Genomic DNA, 24,388 nt, shown 5'->3' with positions numbered 1-24,388 from the left:
GTGAAATCAGCAGGGACACTGACGGCGTCCCTCACCTCAAACATTCTGCAGGAGGGACATTGCACTGCCTTCCCTGCCATCCCCTCTAGATAAAACAAGAAAAAGAAAGGAAGAGCCGACCTGATATTCACTCTAACCTAAGGGGTTGAGGAGGTGGAAGGGTGGGGAGGACACAACAAGTGTATGGTCTAGGGTTTAGCAACCGCCCAACTTCTAGGTAACACAGGAGGTGGAAAACGCACAGGAATCATCCGCCTCATTTGCCGGTCTCAGAATAAGGGGTAGGCCATTTTGAGCACTGAATTATGGAGGAATTTCTTCACTCCCGAGGATGGTGAATGATTGGAATTCTCTAATCCCAGAGGGCTGTGGAGACTCAGTCAAAGCAGAGAGCAATAGAGCTCCAAATAGTAACGGTTATCAAGGGATGTGGAGGTGGTGAGGGGAAAATGAGGTGAAAGATCAACCGTGAACTAGTGGAAACAACTCAAGGGGCTGAATAATTCCTATATCCCTCCTACCCGTACGGTCACCAAAGGTTTGCCTCTGCTGATACCAGCCAACTTCCACTTTAATGAGACTAAAATGGAACAGAAAATGTGGCTATTTTCCTACATTACCACAGCGATCACACTTTAATAAACTTTGTTGGAAAGCACATTGGAATATCTAGATGATGAGAAAGGTGCAGTATAAATGCAAGGTCTTTCTCTCTCTAGGTTAATGATGTGCTGCTTGGTGTTTCTGATGTCTTGCCTCTGTTGAATATTCCAGCAAGTATTTTGAAATTGGGTCCGGTCTGCCGATGAAATGAACCGTGCGGAGGTGGAGCCATGCTACTGATCAAAGGCAGTGAAAGGTTTGATACTGAACTAAATGGGCAAGGAGGAACCCAGGTTTTGCTGTGGTGAATTAGCTGCTGGCAGTCAGCAGTTGCGCCGCTGGAACCAGCAGCAGCAATCCCAGACTGAGGAAAAGACAATAACGGTCCCGTCAATCATGTTCTTCGCTGATGCCCCAGAGATCCTCGGCTGAACGTGCACGTGAGTGAGGATAGGAGACAGCAAATTATCACTTCACCGGAACATAAGAAACAGGAGCTCATACAGAATCTCTTACCTGCTCTGCAATTCAATAAGATCACAGCCAATCTTCTACCTTCCCACCCTATCCTTGGGCTAATCCGAATGCAGAGTTCATAAACCACATGAGTACCCAATTCTTTTTTTTTCCCCAACTGAGGGGCAATTTAGCGTGACCAATCCACCTACAGTGCTCATCTTTTTCTGTTGTGGGGGTGAGACCCAAGCAGACACGGGGAGAATGTGCAAACTTCACACGGACAGTGATCGAACCCGGGTCCTTGGCGCTGTGAGGCAGCAGTGCTAACCACTGCGCCACCGTGCTGCCCTCACCACATGCACATTTAGTTTTTCTTTACATGGGACGTGTGCATCATTGGCGCGCCAGCAATCATTGCACAGCCCCAATTGCTGATGAACTAGGCTATTTCAGAGGGCAGATCTTCTTTCAGTGGGTTTTGAGTGACATGTAGGCCACACTGGGCAAAGAGGACAGATTTTGTTCCCTAAAGGACATTGGTGAACTTGACAGGCTTTTTTTTTTTTTTTAAAACAACAACTTGATGATAGTAGTTATGGCCACCTTTACTGACACTAGCTTTATAGTCCAGCTTTACTAATTGAGATTAAATTCCGCTTGCTGCCATGGCCCCGGAGAATTAGCCTGGGCCTCCGGAATACTCACCCAGTGCCACTACCACTACTCCACCATCTCCCCTTTTAAATCATACTGGTAGATCTGCTGCTTATCCATGCCATGTAATGTACTGTTCTAACCTGCCTGCTTACCACTGGCTGGGGACTAATGGCAATCCCACAATCCTAGATGATGAGAAAGGTGCAGTATAAATGCAAGGTCTTTCTCTCGAGGTTAATGATGTACTGCTTCATTGGGCTTCCCCAATGAAGGGGGCAGAGAAATCATTAGCAGATTCCCTGCAAAAACAGAGCTGGCAAGTTTGGAACCAGCTAGTGAGGAGTGAGCAGCAAGGGAGTTGCTGCTGCTGTTGTGTGTATATATATATATATATATATATTATATATATATATATATATATATATATATATATATATATATATATATATGTTATTGTAAATAAATGTGCTGCTGTTGTGTGTGTATATATAAATATATATATATATGTTATTGTAAATAAATGTTATTTCTTTCTATTCTACAACTTGTGCTGGATTCTTTGTGGCCCTCACAAAATGCATAATGTATTATCTTAGCAAGATACTGGAGAGGATGGCCGGAGGCTAAGGAACCGAAAGCATACCAATAGCTCGGAACAGTTTGACATGGATGTAGGCCACTACAGCAGGCTTAAACCAGGGACACCAGTAATTTTTTTTAAATAATCTTCATTGTCACAAGTAGGCTTACATTAACACTGCAATGAAGTTACTGTGAAAAGCCCCTAGTCGCCACATTCCGGTGCCTGTTCGGGTACACGGAGGGAGAATTCAGAATGTCCAATTCACCTAACAGCACGTCTTTTGGGACCTGTGGGAGGAAACCGGAGCACCCGGAGGAAACCCACGCAGACACGGAGAGAACTTGCAGCCTCCGCACAGACAGTGACCCACGCCGGGGATCGAACCTGGGACCCCGGTGCTGTGAAGTAACAGAGCTAACCACTGTGCTACCGTGGCGCCTGAAGAACAGTTCACACCCGCAGCATGGCGCAGTCACAGTGATCAGGTCCATGGGCACTGCTTCACAGCGGGTAGTCGTGCAGAGGGACCAGCCAGATTTACTCAGACCATTCCGGAAGAACACGGTGATATGGGCGGCACGGTAGCACAGTGGTTAGCACTGTTGCTTCACAGCGCCAGGGACTCAGGTTCTATTCCCGGCTTGGGTCACTGTATGTGCGGAGTCTGCACATTCTCCCCGTGTCTGCGTGGGTTTCCTCCGGGTGCTCCGGTTTCCTCCCCCAAGTCCCAAAAGATATGTTGCGACATAATTTGGACATTCTGAATTCTCCCTCTGAATACCCGAACAGGCGTCGGAATGTGGCAACTAGGGGCTTTTCACAGTAATTTCATTGCAGTGTTAATGTAAGCCTACTTGTGACACTAATAAAGATTATTATTCTCTGGATGCTTCCTGACATCACCTGTAGAGCGGACCAATCTGCATACCAACGCCATCTTGCTGCTTCATCACCAACTTTGAAGGAATTCAGCAACTCTTGCTTTAAGCTAGCTGGACATGCCTGAACTTTAACTCCTACATGAAGGGATCTTCACTGGATTCAGACATTCTGGACCCTGACATTCATGTGGAATAATCATTATTTCTTTGGGGTTTATTTTGTTTTACATTATTCCTACAAAAAAACTATTTTCTTTCCCATCTCCTTCACGTGTGTTTATGAGCCTCTATGTAGTTATGTCGACCATCCCCCTGAGTTTGAATGTGTGAATAAACAATACTTTGGAGATGCTATACGACATCATGCTCAACATATTATTCTGCTCCTCTAATTAAGTCACCTCTCATTATCTCCACCACAGAAGATGAACGGAGGTAAGGTTTTGGCCCCCCGTTTGTCTGTAAACAAAATGTCTCAAAAGCTAATGGGTGGATTTCATTACAACAGGTAGGATACAATACTGGGAGATGGAACAAATTACTTTTTTTAGAATGTCGGGGAATGTTTTATTTAGAATGCTGTTGATTGTTTTAGATTGTTGTGGATTGTCTCAGTATCTGTGGTGGAATTTGGCACCGCTGGCAAAATGTGAGCAGAGTTTTCAGAGCAGGCTTTTGGATGTGGATTGGCCTCCTCAATGAGATTTTTAAAAATCCTCCTTTTTCCACTTACAGAACATCAACCAAAATCTGAAAGCCTCAAGGAAGAGCTGCACGATTGCAATAACGTTAACACAGCATGGCAGTAGTATATACACCGCTGAGTACCCCATCCACTCAATAAGGCTAAATGCCTTTATTGGTAAACAGAGGTTTGAGGCTATCCAGAGTTTAATTTCGGGAGGCTGGAAATGTGATCAGTTTCTGGCTAGGGAATTGATATGCAAGTTAGAGGCAACGAGGGAGACAGATGCACAGCAATGTCACTGGACTTGTAATCCAGAGGCCCGGGGTATTGCTCTGGGGACGGGAGTTCAAATTTGAGTGTGGCAGCTAGTGGAATATGAAACTAGTCTCAGTAACAGTGACCATCAATTGTTGTACAAAACCATCTGGTTCACTCATGTCCTTTAGGGAAGGAAATCTGCCGTCCTTACCATAATGTGACTCCAGACCCACACTTTTAGCTGCCCTCTGAAATGATCTAGTTAGCTATTTGGTTCAAGAGGATTAAGGATGGACAACAATTGCTGGCCTTGGACCTTGCCAGCAATGCTCACATCGCGTAAAATAATTTTTTTTTAATTTGCAAAAGTGCTTTGTATGTGCAGCTGGCTTGAATACCAAGGTGTGCCCAGCCAACACACTGAAAACGTACATCAAGACAGAAAGAACAAAAGAGGTCAACCCATATTATGCAATGTCCTCAGGTAATCTGATGAGCATGCAGTCCACTGGAGACAAATCTCCTGGGTTACCTGCAGAAGCAAATTAATTAGCAGCTCAGCCAAACCAATCTGCAATCAAATTAATTTCTCCCAGGGGAGCCTCTCTGGAGAACAATCGGGTAACGTGCAATGACATTTACCAAAAATAAACCTTACCCAGACTATGACTTAGGTAGATGCAGAACTTTAGATGTGAATATAAAATGGTCAGAAACATATAGGAGTAGCTCTCTGATGCAGGGTAGGAAAGCTGTACCAGTCGGTGTAGCAGAGGTCTCTGGAGTATTAGCAACAAACCAGCACAGTGACTGGAGTGATGAAGACAGGAAATATTTTCTGTCTCTTAGAATGACTGTTGGATCAAGGATTTCCGTATGGGTGCCGTGTTCAATGGAAATATTCACTGATTTTTAAAATATATAAACACAAATAAGTAATGAGTTGAGTGTTTTGAAGATCAAAGTTCCGTGTGAAATGGATATGAAGCAGCGCATGTGAGATTGCCTGATCCTGCAACAGTATTTCCCTTATAGCGAGCTCAATACTTGGGAGGATTGCTCAATGTCACCAACAGCCAAGTGTCACCTTGCCGTCTGCTTTGAGTAAGGAGACACTTGTCTAGAAGCCATGAAACCAGAGCACAAAAACAGGAGATCATTTCATATTTGTTAATCCAAGTAAAAATAAGTAAAGGCATAAGAAAGATGCTAGATACAGTATCAGGAAAAATAAACCTAGGAGGTTGGTTAAGGTTTCATGCAGGAGATTACTACTTAAACTTTAGCAACGCTGAACATGCCAATACTAAATTGCTGAAAATCATTTGCCATGTCACCTAGCTTCGCAAATCTGGCCTAACCTCTCGAGAACATAGAATTCCATGTGTAGAACCAGGCTATTCGGCCTAAATGATCCACTCTACATCATCTAACCCCATTCAATTCCCTTCTCTCTCAGGTGCTTCCCCATAGCATCCATGCTATTCACCACCATTATTCCATGTGGTAACGAGTCCCACACTCTTCAGCATTCACCGAGTAAATAAGTTTCGCTCAAGTTCCTTATTGGATTTATTCGCAACTTTCTTGCATTTATGCCCCCTGCTTTTTAGACTCCCCATAAATTTCTGTTACCCCAATCAATCCCTTCATAATTTTAAAGAGCTCTATGTGGTCACTCTCAGGGTTTCTCTTTTGCGGCCTGTTCAGCCTCCCCGGAGAGCTAGAACCTCGGTTCCGGTATCATCCTCGACATTTAGTTTGCACCCGCTGCAGTGCTTCAACATACCAGAACTGTACACAGTACTCCAAGCCAATATTCTCTCATAAGTGGAGCAACCACACAGCAACCTGCAAGTTCCCATGCAGGCTGTGCGCACACCATTGCGTTAAGATAATGGGCACAGTGTAGTCACACAAAAATATTTAAGGGTCCACAGACCTGAACTAATCAGCTGCGTATTACAAAAATAAACAGCGGGTTACCTTACTCCAAGTGAGGTCCAACCGAAGTTCTATAGAATTTTAATGTAAACTCTCTAGTTTGCAACTATACATCTCAAAAAAAAAAAAAAGAACTCCTGTGCTTTATTTCCAATTCATTTGACCTTGATAACTTGCATTGCTATTTCTGATAATCTGAGAATCTGTACCCAGAGTTCCTTTTGCTCCTCTACTCCTGTTAAGATTCTTTTTTCCTGGGGGCAGCACGGTGCCAAGGTCCCAGGTTCGATCCCGGCTCTGGGTCACTGTCCATGTGGAGTTTGCACATTCTCCCCGTGTTTGTGTGGGTTTCGTCCCCACAACCCAAAGATGTGCAGGGTAGGTGGATTGGCCACACTAAATTGCCCATTAATTGGAAAAAATGGATTGGGTACTGTAAAAAAATTTTTTTAAATGTTCACACATATGAATCAACAGAAGCTTCATCAGATTTGTCTCTTCGTGATGAAACTCAGTTGAAACTTAAAAAAAAAATTTAGAGTACCAAATTATTCTTCCTCCTAATTAAGGGGCAATTTAGCGTGGCCAACCCACCTACCCTGCACATCATTTTGGGTTGTGGAGGTGAGACCCACACAGACACGGGGAGAATGTGCAAACTCCACACGGACAGTGACCCGGGACCGGGATCGAACTCGGGCTCTCAGCGCCGTGAGGCAGCAGTGCTAACCACTGCACCACCATGCTGCCCTCGCTCAGTCTATACTTTGACCAAATGTCCAACACATTTCAGCCTCATAACTTCAAACCAGCCTTGGCGGGATGTGCTGGACTAACACAGGATCTGATTAAGCTGAACAAACATGGCTCTAACAATGCAGTGCGTCATTTGGAAGATGCCAGTGACCAAGCACTTTCCAACCTGTTTGTTGCAAACCCTGGGGTTGGTGGAAATCTTACACAGGACGTACAGCACAGAAAGAGGTTAATTGACCAGCTAGTCCATTCCAGTGTCTCTCCTCCACACAACCCTCCTCCCACCCCTCTTCTACACACCCTATCAGCATGACCCTCTTATTCTTCGTTCTTCACGTTTATCTAGCGTCTCCTTAAAGGCATCTGGGCAATTATTACAACTTCCTTTGACACTGTGGGGCTGAGGCAAAATGCAAGCAATAAAGCTTAGAATGCATCTTTTTGCAGTAATCAGAACATTTTAAATTGGAAATAAAAAAAAGCTTTGTTGCTTTTGAAATGCAAATTCCGGTTTTGAAATAAATGCTTTACCTCCGAGGGTGATTTCATTAGAGACACGGTCAATCGTGAGCACATCATTTGATCCATCATCACAAGCTTCAAAGTAGAACTTTTCTGGAGTGGTGTGCCTAAAAAGACAAAGATATATTTTTAAAGTTACCGTGAATGTCTATTAGGTGAAAGAAAATCAAAATTGAATCACACCATCATAGGAACTCTGAAAAGTACCGACATCCTCAGAACGAAGATTCACTATTTTCCAGTTCAAATTCAGTTTATACTCGAGTACGGACAACAGTTTGCAGCTCCGCACTGGTGGAACCTGGAACAGATTCTGGGCATAAAATGTACACAAAATCATGCAATTCCAAGGAGTCTTTCACCCCAACGGCCCAAATTCTATTGCTGTCAGCTAGATACCCTGTATTATGGTGCACAATGCTAAGGTCTACAAGCATCCCTGTGCACAGTGCTGGGCATTATGGACTGGAAGCACCAAAGAACATCATAATAATAATAACCTTAATGTCACAAGTAGGCTTACCATTAACGCTGCAATGAAGTTACTGTGAAAATCCCCTAGTCGCCACATTCCGGCGCCTGTTCGGGTACACTGAGGGAGAATTCAGAATGTCCAATTCACCTAACAAGCACGTCTTTCGAGACTTGTGGGAGGAAACCGGAGGAAGCCCACGCAGACACGGGGAGAACGTGCAGACTCCGCACAGACCGTGACCCAAGACGGGAATTGAACCGGGACCCTGGTGCTGTGAAGCAACAGTGCTAACCACTGTGCTACCGTGCTGCCCAGCAGTTTACGTTCATCAAAGTCCAGATAAGTGTACACAAGTGAACATCTTATGTCCATAATCCGTTCCTGGTTCATGACTCCGTTCCCAGTCCATGACTCCAAGCCCTGATATACCTACAAAATGTCAGTGGGAATATAAGGCAAGGTAGTGTGGGAAATTGGAATGATGCACAGGTGTGGAGATGCAAACGTGTGTAGTCCCCAATAAACAATGCTGCTATGATCTCCGTTTTCACCATCATGCTCCATTAGCACTGCCCTTATGCTTTGACCCATGTAAACAGGGCTGGAATCATGCATATGAACATATCTGAAGATATGGGTGAGCAAATATTACAATTCTCAAGCAAATATTACAATTCTCCAAGAAGACTATGAGAGATTTCTGCAGCCAAATCTAGGAGCCACTTGCAGGACACGGTTCTTCCTATCAGTGGCTGCGAAAGTGACAGCTATACAGACCCTTCATGTGACAAGCTATGCCCAATCAACCAAGAGAGATTATTGTCACATGCCAACCTCCAATGCATATTTGCATCATGCAGATCGCTCATACATTGTCTGCCACGGCTGGTGAATCACTTTCCCTTTTGAAAAGTCCATTTTTACCATGTCACAGGTTTTCCTTGGGTGTAAGGCGGAAGCATGCGTGCACTCGTGGTTATATCCTGAATGCAACTCCAGTTCTGGAGAGATGCTGGCTCATCCACGTCGACTATTGGACAACAAAGGCAGTGAATGGAGTCGGCAGCACAGGACGAGCGTACGTACAGAGTCGGCTCTTCTAGCACTCCTCTCTGTGAAAGTGTATTGTGTGCTTTTTCTGAACATTTTAACCAGTGGGAGGAAGTGAGCTGCATGGCTGTGTGGTGTCAGCGGGCAACTCCTTGCAGCAGGTCAGTAGAAAACCCTGCAACTACCGATGCCACAGGGATTACTGGGGTGGTTTGAGTGTCGTCCAGGTGAGAAGCAGCACTATCGGTTTCATCCAGTGTGATTGGACACTGGCACCATTACAGTTAACACTGCACACTCCCGACAACAAGTCCGGTGCACACAATTAACATTGCACAGAAAGACAGCCGAGTGCTTCACGGGCAGAGGGGTGGAAGAGGACAGTGGGCAGGAGGGAGCATGGAAAAAGCAACAGCCAGGTCAATGAGCGAAACCTTACGAGGGCAAGGAGGGAGCAGAAATGCTGCAGGAGTGCAATTGTAAGAATGTGGACTTCTTAAAAATAAAAACGTTTCATGTAGCCTACAGCCACCTTCCAACCTTTGCTGTTAAATCCCCGAATGAACTGATCAGAGGGCAGCTGTATTAGAATATGCAGAATGCAGCATTTAAGAATAAAGGGAATCTTATCAGTCAGCCAAGGCAGCCTTGACGAGTTTGTAGAATATATTTACGATGGTTTCCTCGAACAGTATGTAATGGAATCTATCAGGGAGCAAGCTATCCTTGATCTGCCCTGTGTAACGAGACAGGAACAATTAATGATCTCATAGCCTGGGATCCTCTTGGAAGGAGCGATCACAGTATAGTTGAATTTAAAATACAGATGGAAGGTGAGAAGGTAGAATCCAATACCAGTGTCTTGTGCTTAAACAAAGGAGACTACAATGGGATGAGGGAGGAATTGGTGAAGGTAGACTGGGAGCAAAGACTTTTTGGCGGGACAATTGAGGAAGAGTGGAGGACTTTTGAAGCGATTTTTCACAATGCTCAGCAAACATATATACCAGTGAAAAGAAGGACTGTAGGAAAGGGGATAATTGGCCATGGATATCTAAGCAAGTAAAGGAGGATATGAAATTGAAAGAAAATGCATCCTAAGTGTTAAAAATTAGTTGGAAACTAGGCGATTGGGAAATTTTTAAAGGTCAACAGAAAGCCACAAAAAAAAGCTATAAAGAAATGTAAGATAGATTATGAGAGTGAACTAGCTCCGAATATAAAAACAGACAGTAAATGTTTCTACAACTATATATATATATATATATAAAGCAAAAAAGAGTGGCTATGGTAAACATTGGTCTTTTAGAAGTTGAGAAGGGGGAAAATGAAGAAATGTCTGAGGGATTAACAGGTATTTTGTGTTGGTCTTCCCAGTGAAAGACACAAATAACATGCCAATAATTGTTGGCAAAGAGGCTATGGGAGACGAGGACCTAGAAACGATCATTATCACTAAGGAGGTAGTGTTGGGTAAGCGGATGGGGCTAAAGGTAGACAAGTCTCCTGGCCCTGATGGAATGCATCCCAGGGTACTAAGAGGCAGTGGGGGAAATAGCAAATGTGCTCACGATAATTTACCAAAATTTGCTGGATTCTAGGGCAGTTCTGGCAGATTGGAAAACAGCAAATCTGATGCCACTGCTTTAAAAAAAGGAGGTAGGCAAAAGGTGGGTAACTATAGGCCGGTTAGCTTAATCCCTGTAGTGGCGAACCTGCCTGAATCTATCAAGGAAGAAATAGCGAGACATCGGGATAGAAATTGTCACATTGGACAGACGAGGCATGGGTTCATGAAAGGCAGGTCATGTTTAACTAATTTACTGGAATTCTTTGAGGACATTCCGAGCGCGGCGGACATCGGGGAACCGGTGGATGTGGTGTATCTGATTTCCAGAAGCTATTCGACAAGGTGCCACACAAAAGGCTGCTGCACAAGATAAAGGTGCACAGTGTTTTTTATAAAACTTTTTTTTTTTTAAATTTAGAGTTCCCAATTCATTTTTTCCAATTAAGGGGCAATTTAGCGTGGCCAATCCACCTAGCCTGCACATCTTTTGGGTTGTGGGGGCAAAACCCACGCAAACACAGGGAGAATGTGCAAACTCCACACGGACAGTGATCCAGAGCCGGGATCGAACCTTGGAACTCGGCGCCGTGAGGCAACAATGCTACTCACTGCGCCACCATGCTGCCCAGGTGCGCAGTGTTGCGGGTAATGTATTAACATGGATAGAGGATTGGTTAACTAACAGAGAGCAATGATGGGGATAAATGGCTGTATTTCAGGTTGGCCATCAGTGGCTCGTGGTGTGCCTCAGGGATCAGTGTTGGGACCGCAATTCTTTACTATTTACATAAATGATTTGGAGTTGGGGACCAAGTGTAATGTGTTAAAGTTCGCAGATGACACTAAGATGAGTGGTAGAACAAAGTGTGCAGAGGGATAAAGATAGCTTAAGCGAGTGGGCAAGAGGCTGGCAGATGGAGTACAATGTAGGTAAATTTAAAAGAACGAGGGGGGATCTTATGGAACATACAGAATTATGAAGGGAACAGATAAGATAGAAGCAGGGAGGTTGTTTCCACTGCCGGGTGAAACTAGAACTAGGGGCATAGCCACAAAATAAGGGGGAGCAGATTTAGGACTGAGTTGAGGAGGAACATCTTCACCCAAAGGGTTGTGGAGTTCTCTGCCCAGTGAAGCAGTTGAGGCTACCGCGTTGAATGTTTTTAAAGCAAAGATAGATAGATTTTTGAACAGTAAAGGAATTAAGGGTTATGGTGAGCGAGCGGGTAAGTGGAGCTGAGTCCACAAAAAGATCAGCTATGATCTTACTGAATGGTGGAACGGGCTCGAAAGGCCGAATGGCCTACTCCTGTTCCTAGTATTTTCTTATGTAAATGTATCCAAACTCAAGGAATGATATACTAATGCTTTAAGCGGAGAGGCAAAATCTAGGGGAGTGAAGAGGGAGAGGGTTTCAACTCAAAGCTTTTGCAACATCTACGTAGGATTCCGTCTTCCTCAGGCACTGCAAAGATAAACCAGGAAGCTTTTTATCAAATTGCAATCAAAAGCTGCTTAGCTGCAATTTAACACTTCATAACATTTGTTCTAGGCAAGTGGTCGATGATCAGCATCTAATGTACATCCTTAGTGATTAAGCGCTAGTCCTAATATGTGCAAACATCCAGAACCAATGGTAATGAGTTTGGCTTGAAGGAATATTCAGATAATTGGGTTGTTTGACAACTGGTTTTACCATTATACAGAACCATCTTACACCCTGGACAATGCTACACAATCCTCATGGGAGGCAACACCTCTGCTAAACTTTGTCACTGAGTAGCTGCGAGATGCAAGCTCCCAAATATCTTTCACGGGTGCACGCCACTTTCCAATACTAACTCCCCTACGAGAGTCCTTGCTGCACGCACAGGAAAGACAAATAATAGCTTCCAGTCCATACTTTCAACATTACATCCTAAAACTAATCACATTCCCTTAGTCAATCGAGTTACATTAAACAAACAAAAGAAAATCGGCAACTTTAGGAAAAGGAACAAAGTAGTCCAATGCTGATAACAGAGCCACTTAATCAGCAGAACCTCCTCGTGCCTTATCCGAACAGCGGATTCGCCAGAATTAGCATGGGCCATTGACAAGGCGATGCCAAATATCTGCTGCATTTCCTCAACTTTTCAGTAAACAAACATAACGCTGACATTACAACTAACTAGTAAAACACTTCTGAAAGTTTAATCCAGGGCTACATAGCTGACATTATCGGCTCCTGACCAGTAGCTTTGGGGTCTTCCAAGACAATCTGCTTGAATTTTCAAAAAGGCTTAATTTTATTTATTGTGCAACCATCTTCAGCCAGAAATGCCATGTGGATGATGCATCCCAACCACCTCCTGAGGGCCCAACATCACGGACTCCAGTCTTCAACCAATTCCATTCACTCCATGTGACATTAAGAAATGGCTGAAGGCTCGGATTACTGCAAACGCTATGGATATTACAGCAATAGCACTGAAGACTTGAACTCCAGAGCTAACCATGCCTCTAGCAAAGCTGTTCCAGTACAGCAACAACACTGGTATCTACCCAGTAAAATTTCCCATATGTCCTGTACACAAATAGGGCAAATCCAACCCAGCCATTTACTGCTGCCATCAGTCTATTCTTGATCATCAGCAGCGATAGGTGTCATTGACAGTGCTATCAAACAGCACAAACAGGGAATCCAAACATTCCCTCCCCCATGATATTCAATGGCATTAACATTGTTAAATCTCTTCCCCCATCCCCCCTCAATCAATACCCTGGGGGTTACCATTGACCAGAAACTGAACTGGGCCAGCCACATAAGTACAAGAGCAGGTCAGGGGCTAGGAATTCAGAGGCAAGTAACTCACTATCTATAAGGCACAATTCTGGAGTGTGATGGAATACTCTCCACTTGGCTGGATGGATGAAGCTCCAACAGTTAAGAAGCTCGACACCATCCAGGACAGAGCAGCCTGTTTGATCGGTACCCTATCCAGCACCGTAAACATTGACTCCCTCCAGCACCGAAGCACAGTGGGAGCAGTGTGTAGATTCACAAGATGCGCTACAATTCACCAAGGATTCTTCGACAGCACCTTCCAAACCAGTGACCTCCACTATCCAGAAAGACAAGGGAATGACGCATGGGAACACCACCACCTGCAAATTTCCCCACCAAGCCCCTCACCATCCTGACTTGGAAATATATCGGCCGTTCCTTCACTGGGTCAAAATCCTGGAACTCCCCCCCCCCCTAACAGCACTGTGGGTGTACCTACACCACATGGACTGCAGCGGATCAAGAAGGCAGCTCACCACCACCTTCTCAAGGACAATTAGGGATGGTCTACAAATGCTGACCTAGCCAGTGACACTCACAATCCCATCAAAGAATATATATATATATACACATTTTTTAATGGAATTGGTTGAAGACATCTTTAACAATCTCAAGATGTCCCAAAGCACTTTATAATCAATGAGGCACTTTTGAAGTGAGGTCACGGTTGAAACGTAGGGAACACAGCAACTAAATCGTACACAGCAAGCTGCCACAAACAGCAATGTGATAACGACCAGGTAATCTGCTATTGTGAGGTTGAGAGAGAAAAATATTGACCAGGACACCAGACATAACTCCCTTTCGCTTCTTCGAAATAATGACTGTGGGATCCTTTCACAACCTCCTGGGAGGACAGAGACAACAAGGTTTCCAGTCTCGTCCAAAAGACAACACCTCAAATTGTGCAGCACTCCCCTCCTGTCAGTACTGCTGCACTGAAGTGTCAATCTAGATTTGTGTGAAGTCCCTGGACCTGTGCACACATCCACCCCAGTCAGATGCAACGCAATCAAACAATTTGTAACTTCTCAAATCGTTTAGGATTTTGAAAAGTGTTCTGTCAGTATAAATGACAACACCCGCGAGACTGGCATCAGCTGCCTTATTTTTGCAGCTGTTTTTATTTTCTAAAAGGTCATTGCATCTACTAAAAAAAAAACATTTTTCCCAACAAGCTGGAAGATCCAGCTGAGATTTTGAACAGCACCCTCGTCAGCTGCAACAATGCTAAAGAGTTAAGCAGATATCAAAAAACTGATGTGCCAAATAAAATAACTGTAGTGAAAGCTGCTTCTCACAACATTCTCAAGACAGCGGACAACCAGAATGTCTCGGCTCACATGTGTGCTCGGATTCAGGACTTCCTGCTTGTGAGTCTTCAGAGTTTGCACGTGGGGTAGGAGAACATACACTGGTCTGGGGTCCATGTGGGGCCAGGAACTGCAAGATGGGTGCATGCAGAGGTTCTGGGCCTCTGTGAAGATGGGTGGCCGCAGGTTCTGGGTCTGTGTGGGGATGGACATATAACCAGGCTGTGTGTGGGAGTGTACGCAGGCTTTGTGTGTGGGGGGGGGGGGGGGGGGGGGGGGGGGGGGGGGGGGGGGGGGGGGGGAGATGGGCATGTACGCAGGCTCGGTGTGGGGATGGGCGTGTACGCAGGTTCTGGGTCAGTGTGGAGATGAGTGTGTACGCAGGCTCGGTGTGGGGATGGGTGTATACGCAGGCTCTGGGTCAGTGTGGAGAGGAGTGTGTACGCAGGTTCTGGCTCTGCATGTATGCAGGTTCTGGCTCTGCATGGGGATGGGTGTGTACGCAGGTTCTGGGTCAGTGTGGAGATGAGTGTGTACGCAGGCTCGGTGTGGGGATGGGCGTGTACGCAGGTTCTGGGTCAGTGTGGAGAGGAGTGTGTACGCAGGTTCTGGCTCTGCGTGTATGCAGGTTCTGGCTCTGTGTGGGGATGGGCGTATGCGCAGGCTCTGTTTGGTATTACGACATCCTGGGCTAAGGGACGATCAATTCCAGCCCTACTTGACCCGGAGTCACAACACAGGGGAATTAACTTAGAAAAATACCCCAAGTCTTTGGCCCTTGGCTGTCCAATAATTACAGTCAACAGGTTTGTAAATGTAAACACAATTACTGTTTATTAATAACAAGAAATGTAATGAAACATGTAGCAAATACAACTGGTTAACTATCTAATTCTTCATCTCCCCGCCCCCCCCCCCCCCCCCCCCACTTTAACCTGCCTCCACCCTCTATATATACACAGTACGAAGTCTTACAACACCAGGTTAAAGTCCAACAGGTTTGTTTCGATGTCACTAGCTTTCGGAGCGCTGCTCCTTCCTCAGGTGAATGAAGAGGTCTGTTCCAGAAACACATATATAGACAAATTCAAAGATGCCAAACAATGCTAGGAATGCGAGCATTAGCAGGTGATTAAATCTTTACAGATCCAGAGATGGGGTAACCCCAGGTTAGGGGGTTACCCCAGGTGTGGGGTAACCCCACACTTCAGCAGTCAAGGGCATTCAGCCTCTGATCTCCGGGTAAGCGTTCTCCAAGGCGGCCTTCAGGACCCGCGACAACGCAGAATCGCCGAGCAGAAACTTATAGCCAAGTTCCGCACACATGAGTGCGGCCTCAACCGGGACCTGGGATTCATGTCACATTACATTCATCCCCCACCATCTGGCCTGCGAAATCCTACCAACTGTCCTGGCTTGAGACAATTCACACCTCTTTAACCTGGGGTTACCCCATCTCTGGATCTGTAAAGATTTAATCACCTGCTAATGCTCGCATTCCTAGCATTGTTTGGCATCTTTGAATTTGTCTATATATGTGTTTCTGGAACAGACCTCTTCATTCACCTGAGGAAGGAGCAGCGCTCCGAAAGCTATTGACATCAAAACAAACCTGTTGGACTTTAACCTGGTGTTGGAAGTCTTCGCACTGTGCTCACCCCAGTCCAACGCCGGCATCTCCACATCATATATATATATATACACACACACACACACAACAAACAAAGGGGAAGAAAGGGTTAAAATAATAAGCAACGGGAAAGAGTCCTTATGAACATAGAACAGTGCAGAAGGAGGCCATTCGGCCCATCGAGCCTGCACCGACCCACTTAAGCCCTCACTTCCATCCTATCCCCGTAACCCAATAACCCCATCCAACCTTTTTTTTGGTCACTAAGGGCAATTTAGCATGGTCAATCCACCTAACCTACACGTCTTTGGACTGTGGGAGGAAACCCACGCAGACACGGGGAGAACGTGCAGACTCCGCACAGACAGTGACCCAGCGGGGAATCGAACCTGGGGCCCTGGCACTGTGAAGCCACAGTGCTGTCCACTTGTGCTACTGTGCTGCCCTTGTTGCAGATGGTGGTTCTAGTCCACCTTCCTTTACAGTACGCTTGCAGGTCAAAGTCTCTGTTTGCAGCTTGTAATGGTCTTCCCTGTAAATTCATTCATTCAGCTTCTCTGCAGCTTCACAAATAAAGCAGCTCCACAGCTTTGCTGAGGGGTGTCAGCTGGAGGGTTGCAAGGACAGAAAGGAAGCCAGTAACAATTGGACATCAAGATCCTCAGCCTCAAATTCAGTCCAAACTTTGAGGGTTTGAAAGTGTGAAACAGCCAGGCTGTTTTGTGTGATCTGAAAAAGCTCAGTGTAATGAAAGATGTCTGCAGTTTGTAATTGGAGAGTGGCTCCTGAACATTTTACAATGCAGTTATTTGCACCCCAGAGTATACAGTCCTGATCTTGTTTATCCAGGTTCCACTGTATGTAATTATTATTGCAAAACGTAAATAATAAACTGCTCCCCGTTGGGAAATGTGTGGAGCAGTGACTCATTTAGAGTCACAACAGCACAGGAGCTTATTCAGTCCATCAAATCCATGCAGTTTCCTGCAGAACAAGCAACTCAGTCCATTTAGCCCTGACAGTTTATTTCCCTCAAATGCCCATCCAATTTCCTTTTGAAATCATTCACCAACCTCGTGGGCTGCAGGTTCCAAGTTATTACCACTCGGAGTGAAAAATGCCTTCCACCCAGCCCACCATCCCCATCTCTCACCCGAAACCTTAAATCTGCGTCCCCTAGTCCTTTGCCTTATCTCACTAGATGGATCTATGTTTTTATAATATTTATTCTCAGTCAAGGTTCACACCCCCCTCAAATATCGGCGCAAATGATCACAAGCTATCGAAAGAAGTATTATATTCAACACATTGTGATGGAAAAAAACAGTAATCCCAAAGGGTTTAAAAGGAGTGGATTGTCTCACGGGAGACTGATTAGACTAGGGCTATATTCCCTGGCATTTAAAAGAATGAGAGGCGATTGCATTGAAGCATAAAAAGTTAAGAGGTTTGAGAGAGTAGATGTTGGGAGGTTATTTTCTCTGGCTGGGGACGTCTACAACACAGGACCACAGTCTCAGAATATAGGGGTGGCCAATTTGGACTGCGATGAGGAGGAATTTCTACACTCGGAAGGATGTGAATCTGTGGAATTCTCTACACCAATGAGTAGATGTTCAGACATTGATTATATTCAAAGGTAGAGAATAATAGATTTTTGGACTCGAGGCAATAAAGCGATATGGATGTTGTGAGGGAAGGTGGAGATGAGGTAGATGATTACATGATCTTATCGAATGGTGGAGCAGGCTGGAAGGACTGAATGGCTTATTATAGAATTTACAGTGCAGGAGGCCACCCGGCCCATCGAGTCTGCACCAGCTCCTGGATAGAGCACCCTACCCAAGGTCAACACCTCCACCCTATCCCCACAACCCAGCAACCCCACCCAACACTAAGGGCAATTTTGGACACTAAGGGCAATTTATCACGGCCAATCCACCTAACCTGCACATCTTTGGACTGAGAGGGGAAACCGGAGCACCCGGACGAAACCCACGCACACACGGAATCGAACCTGGGACCCTGGAGCTGTGAAGCAATTGTGCTATCCACAATGCTACCGTGCTGCCCTTCTTTGCTTCTATTTCTTATGAAGTCCACCTACAAGAATGTTGAGTGTCCACATTTGTAAATTAGATGACAGCTTTGCAGGACGGCACAGTAGCTCAGTGGGTAGCACTGTTGCTTCACAGCACCAGGGTCCCTGGTTCGATTCCCAGCTTCGGTCACTGTCTGTGCGGAGTCTGCATTTCTCCCCGTGTCTGCATGGGTTTCCTCCGGGTGCTCCGGTTTCCTCCCACTAGTCCCGAAAGACGTGCTGTTAGGTGAATTGGACATTCTGAATTCTCCCTCCGTGTACCCGAACAGGCGCCGGAATGTGGTGACTAGGGGATTTTCACTGTAACTTCATTGCAGTTTTAATGCAAGCCTACTTGTGACAATAAAGATTTAAAAAATGAAAAGTCCATCTCTGAAATATATTTATATAACAGGTCTTTGCTAAATTGGGTATTACTTTATTTTAATCCCATTATCAATTTGTTTGCTTGCAGTCATCTCCATTGTCAATAGCAACTGTATAACTGCAGTCATCATCCCCATCAGGGGATTTATCAGGTAGTGATTGGATATTTTATGCACAAGATTAATCAGCTTGCCAATTAGTACAATTTTATTTGAGGCAGCTACAACATCAACCTTTCTCCATTACATTTATGATCAATCTATTTGGACAATTCTCTATATAATTTCCTGTCTCGCTGCTGGCAATCATAATCACATTGATGTCTTATGTGAAGCTTCAAGAACCACAAATCTCTGTCCAGGTTGATGGGGAGGTGGAATTCAAATAATCACAATATAAATCAGGATTCATAAAGTAAGCTGGCCAAGGACACTGCAAGTTAATGTGCAGTTTAGTGACAGGACCTTCATCTCTTCAGTACCTCTCCCAGAACTCTTCCACTTCTCTTCAGAACCGTTTCAATACCCGTCTCTTTGTCTGGGCTTTCAGCCTCCCCTCCTGATCATTCACTCCAGTTCAGGCTTAATTTCCCCACCCATTCCCATTTGTGAAGCACGTGTGTTTCTAAACGCAAGAAAATCTATTGAAAATGAACGCTGTTGTTACTCCATCAAATGTGAAGTTAATTGAAGCCACGGCATCTTGCAAATATAATAATCGTTCCACGTAACCATGCTCAGAAAGTTCATGCTATGGTGCATTGGTAAAAATGCAATACATCACACTCGCGCATCACTGTGTAGGCAACAAGTCACAGGTTACACATCGAAAACCCTCCACAGGGTTTGCAGTCTCAATTAGCTGACAGGGATAGACAGGAAATCAAAGCAGAGGTCCAAGAACTCATTTTATCATTCTCTAGCACCGTGGCAGAATGTCATTACCAAGACCTGGGAGTAGATTACTGTCCATGTTCTTTCCTCACTTGTTAAATGGAAGAGGGGCCATAGAGATAGAAACACAAGAGCTCATACACAACAGATCACGGCATGTTTTAGATGCTGTCAATGATTAACTATATTTGCTGTTTTATACATTATTGAAATCAACAATAAAGCAGTCACATTATTGAAATATCCTAAAAGCACACAATCTCTAGCATGTCCAAACCCTCTGGTGCCAGCCAAGTTAATGTTGGAGAGGGATAGCCTCTGAACAGGGAGGATAACCCAGTAGTACAGGAGTCCAACATATGGGCTGAACAAATAACTCACTCATGATTCATGAGTTAGTTATGTTAACTACCACTATAACTCTATCTCAGGTTTCTGTGCCTTGCTTTATGCAAGTCAAGCAATGCTGCCATATGTACCACAGTCAGATATCATGAAGAATTCAAAGTCCACAACCCCGCTTCCTGCACCATGATAAGGTTTGGTTTGAACCATCAAATATGACAACGTTTATTGAAGTCACATCATCTTACAGCTCTAACTCTAAACTGAACTAACCATGTTCAGAAAGTAAACTAGCGGAACCAGCATGATTCATTACATTTAAGACCATAAGACATAGGAGCAGAATTAGGCCACTCGGCCCATCGAGTCTGCTCCGCCATTCAATCATGGCTGATATTTTTCTCATCCCCATTCTCCTGCCTTCTCCCCATAACCCTTGATCCCCTTATTAATCAAGAACCTATCTATCCCTGTCTTAAAGACACTCAGTGATTTGGCCTCCACAGCCTTCTGTGGCAAAGAGTTCCACAGATTCACTGCCCTCTGGCTGAAGAAATTCCTCATTTCTGTTTTAAAGGTCCGTGCCTTTAATCTGAACATTACACTTGAACATTAGTATGTAGGCAATAAGACAGGGCTTCATCATGCACCAGGGTCTGAATGACTTGAATGAATCCTTGCCGGCACAAAAGACCTGCAGTCCTCCGCTCTAGCAGCTGAGCTATTGAAGGGTGGACAAAGCTGTCATTTATATGGCGCCTTTCACAGCCATAGAACATCCCAAAGCGCTTCACAGCCAATGTATAACTTTGGAATTGGTGCCACTGTTGTAACATGGGAAATGCAGCATCTAATTGGCACACAGCAAGCTCCCACAAACAGTGGTGTGATAATGAGCAAGTCACCTATATTTGTGATATTGATTGAATAAATATTTGCCTCAGGATAAATGGGAGAACTCACCCCTCCCCACCCCCAACTCTTCTCCAAAATAGTGTCGGGGAGCTTTTACATCGACCTGAGAGAGCAGATGCAAACTTGGTTGACCATCTCATCTGTAAGACGGCACCTCCAACAGTGCAGCATTCCCTCAGCACTGCACTGGCGGCCTTGGTTTTTGTACTTAAAGGTCTAGAGCGGGACTAATCTTCTGAACCACAGGCAAGACTGCCACCCACTGAGTCAAGACTGATACCTGGCCAAGGATAGCACTACCATCTGCTTTTAAATTTTGTAATCAATATGCACAGCCCTGAACCTTGTGTTGTATTGATACCTAGTAAAGGTGTAACATAAATATCCCCAGAACTAAAACCACTCTAACAAACAGGGAACAGTTTTAAAAATTAAACAGATGTTTATTGAAATGCTATGGCTGGCTTGTTTAGGATATTATTTACCTTCAATCCTCTCATTTATATAAGGGCACCCCTTTCATTCTAAGATCACCTTTCTTTCATCAATCTGAACTTTAGCAGGAACAAAATGGCACTTTGCAAACCTTTCCTGATAAGATTGTTATCTAAACAGCATCATTATTAGTACAATACAACGGTGTCACCATTCATTCAACTATTCAATTGACTATCACGTCAAACAACTTTATAGGTACAAATGACACACCAATCTGCCCTTGCAAAACAGCACAGAAATAGTAGGCCATTCCGCTCATTGAGCCTGCTCCACCAATCAATAGACTATTGGTGTGTATCAGACCCCCATTTGCCTTTACTCAGTATCCTGAAACCCTGACCTAATAAAAATTGTATCTGTCTCAGTCTTGGAAGTTTCAACTGACCTAGTATCCAAAGTCGACGACCTGATGTATGAAGTGCGTCTTGATCAAACTGACCCAATTTTAAAATTAAAATTTAGAAGAATCAACTGGTTCTGGATCCTGCTACTTGAAGAATTAGTTACTGTATATTTTTTAATTCTTTCACGGGATGTGGCCGTCGCTGGCTGGGCCAGCATTTGTTGCTCATCCCTAATTGCCCTTGAACTGGGTGCCTTACTAGGTTATTTCAGAGTCAACCACATTGCTGTGGGTCTGGAGTCACGTGTAGCCCACACCAGGTAAGGATGGCAGACATTAACAAACCAGATGGGTTTTTACAACAAACAATGATTGTTGACATGGTCACCATTACTGAGACTAACTTTGAATTCCAGATTTATTATATGCATTGAATTAAATCCACCAGCCACACTGGTGGAATTTGAACCCATGACTCAGAACATAAATTTTGATCTCTGCATTATTAATCCAGTGACATTACCAACATGTCTCCGACTCTCCACTAAACCGCGTAAATCCTTTTATCACTTTAAACACCTGGGTTAGGTCACACTTCAACCATTTGCACTCAAGGGAATACAAAACAAAATCATTTGTCCTGGTAAGGTAACCCTTCAAGAGGTTAGGGTGAATATGCACGATACACTTCCAAAGACAATGGGCTGGATTCTCCGCACCCCGACGCCAAAATCGCGGCTGGCACCGGGGCGGAGAATCCAGTTTCCCGCATGGAATCGGGACCGGTGCTGGAGAGTATGCCGTGCATCGCTTACCTGCGTGGCAGCTGCGGACTCAATCTGTGGCTGCCCTGGTCGGGGGCGGCTGCGGACTCAATCCGCGGCCACCCTGGTCGGGGGCGGTCGACCGGAGGGCAGGCCCTTATACGGCAGCACGCTAATTTTGGCCGGTTGGTCCGGGTTGGGCGGGCGGCCGATCGGGGCACTACGTTTAGGGTCCAGCTCCGTGTTGTGAATCTGCCATAGAGCACGGCGCAGCCGCTGGAGGCCACCGCCATGCGCAGCCTCTGACCCGGAGGTGCGGGGGCACGAATCTGCAGCAAAAGCTGATGGTTTTACGCTGGTTCACTGCTAGCCCCCTGCAGGGCAAGGAAAATGTGGCCCTTTCACACCAGTTTTTCTGGCGTAAAAGTCACCAGTTTTAACGACGGCGCGGGGACATTATTCCCCAAAACAGAGAATCCAGCCCAGAATACCCAACCTTAACTCCCTCCCAAAATGACCAAGCAAGTCTCCCAGTTGTATCGAACTTCCTCAGGGCAATTAGGGATGAGACATCCCAATGTTTTGTTAATTGGCTCTATTGAGGTGAGTGAGATAACCAACATAGTTACAGAGACAATGTCCGATGATGTGGCAATAGTGCACTGAGGATTTTAACTGAGGTTTTCTTCCTTAAACACTACAGGAGAACTAAATAATAGATGCAGCGTTTGTGACACTGAACTAGCAACATAGAGGGCATGGATTCATTGTCCACTCATGAGTTCAAACTCAAATCCAATATTTCTGTGGCCTGACACCATGAAAGCAAAAAATGAAAATAAAAACTGCCATAGTCCATAAAAGTTCAACTGATTTACTAGTAACCTGGACTACAGGTCACTCTGTTCTGAATAAATTCACCAAATCAACACCGCTTACATTTAAAAACAATAAGATGGTCAAAGTTTAGAAACTTGGGCCATATCCCAGTCACTGTCGCCACTATTGGGTTTTTTTTTTTAAAAAGGGGGTCCCAGGATTTTCACAGTAACTTCATTGCAGTGCTAATGTAAGCCTACTTGTGAACTAATAAAGATTATTATTAGATACAGCGATCAACAAACCTCGCAGTTCCCTCTCACCTTTTATCTACAGGACATTAATATAGACAAGAAGAACACTTGCGTCACATCACCATAAGGTACATCACAAAATTAAAAGCCATTCTACATTGTTGCCTCTAGACGTTACTATTCAAATGCTCGTGGTTGGTCTCCCATATTCAACCCACTAAACAAACGCTCTGCTGCTCTTGCGCTAATTCACTCCAAATCCTGTTCATAAATCACTCCTGTGCTTACTGACAGGTTAAACAACCGCTCAATCTTAAAATTCACATCCTGGTTTTCAAACGCCCTTCCGTAGCCTCGCCCCTCCAAATCTATATTCTCTCCCAGTGCCATAACCCGCAGATATTCTGTGCTTTTCTATTCTGACCTTTTGCAAATTCCCAATTTGAATCGCCCCATTACTGGCCATACCTTCAGTTGCCTTAAACGTCTCTCTCTTAAGAGTGCAAGAACTAGAGGCAGACCATCATTCAGCCCCTCCTGCCTGCACCACCAATCAATAAGATCATTGCTAATCTGATATGGCTGTAACTCCACTTTCCAGCCTACCCCATGAACTTTGACTCCCTTAACAGATCAAAAATCTGTCCAGTTTAGCCCTGAATATATTCAATGACCCAGGCAGCCGACACTGCTTGCTGGGGTAGAGAATTTCAGAGACGCACGACCCTCAGAAGAAACTCCTCATCTCCATCTTAAATGGGGGAGAAAACACACCCCTTGAAACTGAGCCAACACCCCCCCCCCCCTCGCCAACAGTTCTAGATTATTTGAAGACATTGCTTGAAAATTCTTTTTTAATAATCTTTAGAGTCAC

At 44.8% G+C, this 24,388-nt stretch overlaps 1 protein-coding gene across 2 annotated transcripts in view; it reads right to left on the bottom strand.

Moving 5' to 3' along the window:
- Positions 1–24,388, bottom strand: part of sacm1lb (SAC1 like phosphatidylinositide phosphatase b) — an 88,871-nt gene that overhangs the window by 64,452 nt on the left and 31 nt on the right. For both annotated transcript variants that reach the window (XM_072510083.1, XM_072510084.1), the window contains exon 2: positions 7,361–7,458. In XM_072510083.1, coding sequence (XP_072366184.1) covers positions 7,361–7,458 — 98 coding nt within the window. The remainder of the gene's footprint in view (positions 1–7,360; positions 7,459–24,388) is intronic.

The sequence above is a fragment of the Scyliorhinus torazame genome, chromosome 6 (assembly GCF_047496885.1).
Source record: "Scyliorhinus torazame isolate Kashiwa2021f chromosome 6, sScyTor2.1, whole genome shotgun sequence".
In the NCBI taxonomy this organism is placed as follows: Eukaryota; Metazoa; Chordata; class Chondrichthyes; order Carcharhiniformes; family Scyliorhinidae; genus Scyliorhinus; species Scyliorhinus torazame.
Note: the sequence above shows the minus strand (reverse complement) of the source record. Positions and strands in the feature narration are given on the sequence as shown.